This window comes from Apis dorsata, unplaced genomic scaffold, assembly GCF_000469605.1.
Source record: "Apis dorsata unplaced genomic scaffold, Apis dorsata 1.3 scaffold_497, whole genome shotgun sequence".
Classification (NCBI taxonomy): Eukaryota; Metazoa; Arthropoda; class Insecta; order Hymenoptera; family Apidae; genus Apis; species Apis dorsata.
In genome coordinates, this window is record NW_006263729.1 from 50535 (window position 1) to 59712 (window position 9178).

Sequence of the window (9178 nt, forward strand, 5' to 3'; positions counted from 1 at the left end):
AACTTCGCTAATTCTACATAGATTCACGAGCTCGTCAGAATTTCCAACCGGTATTATTCGCAAAGAAAAAAGGAAAAAAAGGAACAAAACTTTGGCAACGGGAAAAGAAAATTTATTCCCGCGATTTCGGCTTATTTCTCCTCCAGACCCGTAGCCATCCCGCTTCCTGATTGTCCCGACGACTCTGAGCCCGACTCTGTATAATTCATGACTCTATTATCATAATTAGATTCGTAATAACACCGGTTGATGGACAACCATTAGGAAATCTGAAAGTTAAAGCTGAAAAAACGAACGTCTCCCTTCCTTTCCTGTATTTTTCGAATCGAACGATCCCGGCCTCAACTTTCTTTCGCTTCAACTTCCAAACATTTTGCCTCCTTCCTCTCCCCGCCATTTACGTATTCCGCTCGTTGTCAAACGATGGAAGAACTTCACCTTTCCTACCGTCTCTCCGACCGTTTCTTTCCATTTTCTTTCTCGTGGAAAAACTTGCTTCGTTAATTAATTTCCGGGGTGGTCTTTCGGGTCCAGATTGCGAAGTTTTTCGCGGTTCGCCGGAAGAGAGAAAGTTCGAGCTAAATAAGGGAGAAGATTTAGGTTAGGTTAGATGATCGGGTCGAGGAATGAAAAAAAAGGAATGGAAAAAAAGCATATCCTTATTTTCCTACCTAAGCATCCTTTTATCAGATTTTGTCAGATTTTTTGTATGTAATAAATAATAGTATTATTATAAATAAAAGTATTATTAAATAAATAATAAGAGATATGAATCGAAAAGTTTTGTTTTTGTCTTTATTTTTTTACTGTTAAAGTTGCATACTTACTGTTTAATATAATCATCTATTTTAGCGTATCCAGATTATTCCAATGATTGCAATAATAATTTTCGAAATTAGAAAAAAAGGCAAATATTTCAGTATTTGTATTTCCACACAATCATCATCTATTACAATATATTTAGACCATCAATGATTGAAATAATGATTTTCGAAATTGTTAAAGGAACGCTAAAAAAAAGACAAACATTTCAGTATTTGTATTTCCACATAATCATCTATTTTGACTATCAATGATTGAAATAGTGATTTTCGAAATTATTAAAAGAAATTAAAAATTATTAAAAGAAATTATTAAATAAAAAGATAAACATTTCAATATTTGTATTTCCAGACTATCATATCGATCGAAATAGTGATTTTCGAAATTATTAAAGGAATGCTAAAAAAAAAAGACAAACATTTCAGAAAAGTAGAAAAATAAACATGTAATTATGAGGATAAAAATTTCTTTCTTTCTACCTTTTGTTTCACGAACAAATATATTGGGTTGTTCGGAAAATAATTTCGTTTTTTTTCATGACCAAGTCGTCTCACGTGATCACGAACAGTCGAATTCGACAAATTCAATCTTCATTAGTTTGTTTCAATCGGTGCCTTTATTTTGTCTTCATCAATTTCAACTGATCTTCCAGAACATGTCGCATTCTTTAATATCGAAATTGTCGGAAGGAAATTTAGAAAACCAGTTTATAACACTAGCGTAATACACTTTTTCCACAGACTTCGCATAACTTTTTTCTTGCCTGAACAGCATTCTTATCTTTTCGATAATAAAAAAATAAAATATGCCGAAAATGTTTCTTTCGATCTTTCATCTTTGTTATCACGCACGAAAAACACAAACTGCACAGAATCGAACGAATTTTTCTTACAAAGAAACCACGAAGTGCCAACTCTTAAAATATAATTATAACACGGTTTAGAATGAAGTTGGCTGGATAAACGTTCGACAGCGACACTCGTGTGAAAAAACGAAATTACTTCCCGAATAAAATTATTTAGGTAAAGGCATAATTTTTCCACTCTCCTGTACTTTACTCGAATTTACTGATTTATCGATACGCTAAATATAACAGAGTGTAAATACGCTTTATAGCCGGGAAAGTTTTACGCAGGTTTTAACAAAGTTCCGAGTCGTAAAAAAAAAAGCGACGGGAGAGAAAGAGGGAACAACGTTTCCTTGTTGCAAGAATCGTTTGCAAGTTGGAAGGGGATCACTCGTTTATAATTTAATCAGTTACGGCCGATCGTAGCAACTGGAAATTTCGCGTTGTTTCGCACTTTACGCCTGATATTAACTGAAATTAAATTTATTTTAATCTAATCCACGCTGCCACGGCCAATTGAATGGAGATTTAAATTCACCGCCAAGACGATGGAGATTAGATTTTCGATCAAATTCAATAATCTTAACCAACGATACGTAACTCTCCCGCCATTTAAGATTCTGAATCACTCGCTTCGTCGCAATTTTATTTATTAGTTTTTTTTTCCTTCGAATAGAAGATGAAACGACGAATTTAAATCACTTTTTCCTTCGGAACAAATCCTTTTGCTCCGCTATTCTCTAGAGATAGAGTGAGAGAGAGAGAGTTTAAAGGAAGGATACCGAATCTAGCGAAGGAGTAGATCATTCTCCATTACCCATTCAATATTCATCGAACTCTCCGTGGCGGGAGCATAAATGATGCAAGGAAACGGCCCGTATTCTCGTTTCGGCGAAAAAATCACTTTCTTGTCGCGGTAAAAAGCTCGAACGACCGCGTAATAAGAAAAAAATCGAGGCGGGAAGAAAAGGAAGAAAGAGAGGAAAAATAGTGGCGACAATTGTGGAAAGAAAATGATGAAAGAAACTGGTCTATTAATTATTCATTATTCGTTAAGTACAGGTAACATCGGTAGCCAATATTCCTTTTCGATTCGATTCGTTTCGCAACGTTTTATCCGTCCCCCCCTCCCCACCCTGAATAAATAATTCACCGGCGAACAAGGAGCCCGGTTTCCTTCTTTTTCCCCTCCATCCCCCTTTTTTGTCCGCCGGAAGCAGCAGCTCGGGCTAATGCGATAACGAGGCGTGGATGGCTCCTAAATGAATCATTTACCCTCCTAACGCGTTCAACCTTTCGAAGGATTTTATTTTCTTTTTTTTTTTTCCTTTTCGGTTCAAAGGAAATTTCTTCTTCTAAAAAAAAAAAAAAAGAAAGATGATCGAATTCCACTTTGGAAAATTGATGGATATTGTAGGAATATTTTTTTATTAGAACAATCTTTTTACCAAGAATCTTTTCTCATCGATATCTCGAAGAAAAAAAGGAGAAGCCTCTTTTTCTCTCGAAAGAGGAGAATCACATCTCTCGAGAGTTTGACGTTATCGAGACGTTTGAAAGAACTTTTCACCTTCACACTCTCCTCCATTTCTTATCGTAGACGCAAGAACCTACGTTATTGTTCGAAATGATCTCCCCGCGCTTCTGGAGGAAACTTCACGGCTGGTTTGATTCGGCTCGAATTCTCGATTCTCTCTCGCTCGGTCGGAAGTTTTTATCGCATGGAAAACACAAAAAAAAAAAAAAAGAAAGAAAAGGCGGTTGCTCACGAGCTCGGTTCGAAACAAACCTCTCCCCTCCTAGATAGGGTAGGAGTGCGTTCGCAAATTCGTGAAATTCCCTCGACGAGGCAATAAAAGCGCGGATCCTAAATTCGTCAGAGAAGAAAAAAAAAAAGAAAGAAAATAGGGGAGGTGAAACTTTACTCATTTATATTACTCATTTTAAAATATTTACTCATTTTAAAAGTCACGTTGCCTCGAATTTAGAGGATCGCATTTCTATTCTTAAATTCATCTATGCTCGATCGATCGATGAAAAATTGGAGGAGATATCACGATCGATCAAATGAATTTATTAAAAGAAGATAATAATAAAGACTTAGAGATATAAAAATAATTGTAGCAAAAGGAGAGAGAGAGAGAGAGAGAGAGAGAGAGAGAGAGAGAGAGAGAGAGAGAGAGAGAGAGCGAGAGAGAGAGAGAGAGAGAGAGAGAGAGCGAGAGAGAGAGAGAGAGAGAGAGAGAGAGCGAGAGAGAGAGAGAGAGAGAGAGAGAGAGCGAGAGAGAGAGAGAGAGAGAGAGAGAGAGCGAGAGAGAGAGAGAGAGAGAGAGAGAGAGCGAGAGAGAGAGAGAGAGAGAGAGAGAGAGCGAGAGAGAGAGAGAGAGAGAGAGAGAGAGCGAGAGAGAGAGAGAGAGAGAGAGAGAGAGCGAGAGAGAGAGAGAGAGAGAGAGAGAGAGCGAGAGAGAGAGAGAGAGAGAGAGAGAGAGAGAGACGTTCCTGGATGGAGGAAGAATGGAGAAAGGAAGAGGAGGTTAAATAAATAAATTCTGAAGGAAAAGAGGAGGGGAGAGGGTTGTGTGTACGTACGAACCGGTTAATCCTGTGCTGTATTGGACCCCGTTCAACACGCCCCTGGCGACCTGTGCAGTCTCGAGTTTGTACGTGTCCTGTAACCTCATCAAAGCGACGGCCGCCCCATTAAGATCCTCGTCAGTTGGGAATTTAAGGTCGCTCCTAGAGCTGGTTATATTCGCCACGAAAGACTTGCCCACGTCCTGGGTGATCAGCTCCTCGACCCGTTTCCAATCCGTGGTCAGCCGTTTCACCAATAGATAAGCGTTGATCGGATTGGACAGGTACTGCTGAATGTTTCTCGACGCCTCCTCGTGCTCTCTCGCGTAATCCTCCACGTTTCTAAAGAAGAAGAAACATGGCGGGAGCCGTTAAAAATAAAAATAAAAATAAAAATATATATATATGTGTGTGTGTGTGAGTGTAATCAATCATATATAAACACGAATCGAGACGGATCAAATGAATAAATTTCATTCTCGAGAGAAGGGAACACGATATTTATTTACCTCGTTATCGATCATGATACGATGAGAATTAAATATCGATAATTCAATTCCTTTTAACACGTTGACTGCCACGCGTGTTTCTAACGAAATTCTCCTTCAAGTCACGTGGTGCGCCACTGTATCCAGTGTATTCCAGTACCTTCTACCCATATTTTAGTAATGTAATTGTGTTTCGTTGTTTTGCCTAGTTTTGCAAGGTGAAAAAAATGAAGGGAGGATGTTCGAGTTTGACGATTAAAAAAAACGAGAAGAGGAAGGAAGGATGTTTTGAAAAATAGGGAAGGGGAGAAAAGACGGGAGGGAGGGGGGGAATCTGTCGAGAACGCGCGAGAAAGTTGAAACAACGGGAAACGACGGCGTTACGCGAGACATTGTTAAAAAAATATAGACTTTCAGCTTCTCCTGTAATTTAACTTCGAAACTTGGAACCAAGGGAAAGTTTTCGAAAGTTGCGAAATCCTCAAAAGCAATGATAACTTTCCCTCCCCTTCCGTCTCTTGATTCTTCCATCTTCAGGAAGTTTGCGGTTATATTATATATATATATATATATAATTCTTTCGAACTGCGATCGACTGCGAAATGCGATCAGAATGCGTTGTTTCAGTTACGAAAATATCCGTGTTTTTTAAAACAATTATAGTTCGACAAATTTTAATCAAGAAGGTTGACGATATTTTTTATCGAAGAGAAAAGAATTTTTGCTTACCAACGCAGCAATTCCTGTACGATCGTATTCCAAAGTCTTTTATCTTAAAAAGTTTTGTGTGATTCTTGTGTATTTCAAAGTCAATGTGTAATTATGCGAAGATCTTGTTGCATAAATGCACTATTGGTAAATCATTTTCAAATTTTTCTTATTTATAATCTTGAGATTTTCCTCATCTTAAAATTTCTTTAACGTATATATTTCGTTCATTGAAAATTGTAAATGTAAACGTTCGAATACTTTCGTTACCCATTGTAGATACAGTCACAGTTACACATTTTAAAAAGTTTTGTGCTGATCATAATATATTTATTAGTAGAAATATTATAGAAAATTTTGTTATCAACGTAGTAAGTTTTGTGTATTTCAAAGTCAAAGTGTTATTACCTTGTACGAGAATAGGTACAGAAATCTTTACATATGTTAGGTTATATTTGGAAGCATACGTTTATCGATAGAATATTATAGAAAATCAATCTTGCTAAATACACAATTACAAAATAATTCCATTATTTTCAAAAATCGGATTCACAAAGTACATGAAATCAATTTTCAAATTTATATTCGTTGTTACCAAGTTTCTCATAAAGATGAAGCGATGAATTCGTTGTTTCGACTCGTTTCAACTTGAAATCTTTATATCCTCGCTCCCGCCATCTATCTCGAAACAATTTACCAATCCTCGCCGCTTCCTGCCGTTTCAATTTCTCTCTCTGTTCCATGATCCCTTCCAACCCTCCCCTAACGGGTTTAAAGAGACCCCGTACAAAGGACTCTCGGCAAGATGACGAGGGAATTATTCAACCCCCTATTTCCTCTATTTTGGCCGGCCACCGTGCAATAGGCAATAATTGCCTGCCGTAGATAACGACCGAACTTCACCTCTGATCCTCGAAGGGGGCCCAGAATAATTCGCGAAGATCGCTCTTCGTGGAAAATCTTCCCCTCGGTGAGGTTAGAGAAGAAAATCTGCGCAGTTGGCACTCCTCAAGCTCCATTTCAGATTTTTACTTATTTCGCTTAATTGAATGCGGTTGATTTCGTAAATTTCATAAGTTTCATGATATAACGTACTACGTGATAATCTTATGAAGCGTAGTAATATAACATTGAGTAATATAACAGCTAAACGTTTCACAGGATATTCTTCTTCCCATCGTTATTTATTTTATTAAGTTAATAAGTTCCTTCTTTTTTTTTACGATCGTAATATAATATTTGATCCAGTCGAATTACTTCCTGTTGGTGGCGCCATCTGAAAGAGCGTTCTTTTGTTTTCAAGAAGAGTCGTGACGAGCGCTTCAAGAGTTTCCAGTCCTATGCAACAATTTCGAGCAATATGGCGTCCGGGAAACGTCATTCGCGTCACTGTTTACTTTTTGCATATCAATTTAGGAAATCGGCTTTAGAAGCTATTGAAATGGTTTGTGCGCGGAACATGCAAAAGATTTAAAATCGGAAATTTTAATTTGGAAAACGACGATCGTTCAAGTGCACCGAGAAAGTTCGACGACGGTGAGTTAGAAGAATTGTTCGACGAAAATCCGATTCACGAGAAGAATTGGCAGAAAGATTGGAAGTCACGAGACGAGCGGTTTCATTTATCCGACTGAAACAATCGGGTAATCTTGTACCTGATTTAAGTAATAAAATCTTGAATTTTCTTTTGGAAAAAGAAGGGGAAAGAAATTATTTCTCTCATCTAATAATATTATCCTCTTTTAATCCTTCGAAGAGAAGATACGAGCGAAAATAAATTCGTATGTATGATAAATATACATATAGTTCTTTTGCGCAAACTTTTATCAACAGAATATCTCAGGATCAAAAATGCAACAAATATATTCCACTAAAGTGAAGATAAGAAAAGAAAAATATATAAAAAAGTTGTACGATAAAAAGTATGAAATGATTTTTATCCATCGGAGGAAACAGTGAAAGCGATTGTATATCGTTCAAACGTAAATTCATTGCAAGAAATAATAGAAAGAAATAATAGCACGTTTGCTGAAAACAAGATAAAGATGGAATTCGTAAAATTCAAGTTTCCTCAAGCTGTCAAGCTTGCAACGAAATTTTGAAATGGAAACAAACTTCTTTTCAATAATATAACGATACGTGATAATAACAATATTTCTTTCTTATCGTATCTTATCTTTTCTTATTCATTTTCTTTTCTTATTGCTCAGAACTAATGCAGTTTCATCGTTTAATCCTTTGCACTCACACGAATGGTGTTTCTCAGCCATCACTTGGATTCGAATAGCTTTTCCAAGCTCTTTACGTAAAATCATACGAAGCGTAGAGTAATATAATGTCGACAGGTAAATTTTCTTATCTTAAATTGGATCGCGGATCGGATCTTCGCCATTGATCCGAGTTTGACGGTAAGTGTAGACGATAGGAATATTATTTTCAATTGTTTTTCGAACAAAGACGAGTTCGATTTTTTGTATAAGAAATCAAAATAAGAATAATTATCCGGTGGACATTAAAAAGGATTATAAGATTAATAATAAGTCAAGGATGCATTTTGACTGATCGTTTACGCGATATATATAGAGTATTTAATATTCGACAAATTTTCTTTCTTTATACATAAAGATACGTTACTTACGCACATGCGTTTTGAGGTTAGCTGTAAGAAATTTATCGAAACGTGTGGAACAATTGTCTCGAGTGCAAAAGATTGATATAATATATAACATAAACAAGAATTTCCAATCGTGTCTTCGAAGCAACGAAAAGAAAGAATAGAAAAATAGGAAAACTACAAAATAAAAGCTCAAAGAAGCCCTTCATAATTACGATCAAAGACAGTAGTAATAACCAGTTACTTCTAGAAAAAAAGAAGAGGCAGCAATTCGTTTCCAAAAACCAAGGAATAACCGTAACACTAAATCAAAGAGACGGATTAGAAGAAGCGGCGTAAGACACAAGATTTCGTTTCGTTTCTCTCCTCGAATCGAGATCCCTGGCGGCCATTTGGCGGAAGCGGATCAACCAGCAGTTTTCTTTCGAGCTCTCGTTTCATCCGGTCGTTCAACCGACCAACCGAGATTGAGGACGGGGGAAGAGCCATTTGCGTGATCGGTTCGCTCGAGATAACGAGGGGAAACGGTCATGCAAATGCGATCGAAATGGAAACTCGGCCGAAACATAGCCGCTTTATCGCGACTTTAATTCGGCCGTAATTGGTACACGCCGCGCGATGATGGGCAACCGGTTAGTCGATTCATCGACTGGAAATCGCGATGGAATCACCACCGAATTCTCGCTGGTGGCGGGAGTTATCGCGAGGTTGTTCTCGATGTTGCGCAATTATCGGTGGAAGGGATGGAACGGATGGATGGAAGTTGGATCCTGGATTCCTAGTTCGGAACGGAAATTCGTATCGGGAAATGTTTTTGTTATCTATGAAAATTTATTATCTATCTATTTATGGTATATATTGGGAAGCTGTTACGTTATTTTAATGAAAAGTAGCATCCATCGCTCTTTTCCAATGAAATCTTTTTCGACTTTTCGAGTGTTGATTTTTTTCTTATAGAGCAAATGTTTTTAGATTGCATTTCTAAAGTTTGTTGAAAATTGATCTATGAAGGAGAATTTCATAACCTTCAAAAGTTTTTATAAGTTTTTGTGCAGTAATAAAAAAAAAGGAAAGAATATGAATTGTAAAATTTAAAATTCATTAGAATATTTTTTTTTTTTTTTT

The 9178-nt window shown here is 36.9% G+C and overlaps 1 protein-coding gene and 1 long non-coding RNA gene across 5 annotated transcripts in view; one reads left to right on the forward strand and one right to left on the reverse strand.

Annotated features, from left to right (window-relative positions):
- LOC102672951 (prolyl 4-hydroxylase subunit alpha-1) overlaps window positions 1-9178 on the reverse strand; it is a 172364-nt gene that overhangs the window by 3620 nt on the left and 159566 nt on the right. For all 4 annotated transcript variants that reach the window (XM_031512670.1, XM_006620248.2, XM_006620249.2 and 1 more), the window contains one exon: window positions 4263-4585. In XM_031512670.1, the coding sequence (XP_031368530.1) occupies window positions 4263-4585 (323 nt within the window). The remainder of the gene's footprint in view (window positions 1-4262; window positions 4586-9178) is intronic.
- On the forward strand, window positions 6902-7922 carry LOC116186182. Its single transcript, XR_004151132.1, has 2 exons — window positions 6902-7220; window positions 7650-7922. It is a non-coding gene; the product is annotated as an uncharacterized LOC116186182 (long non-coding RNA).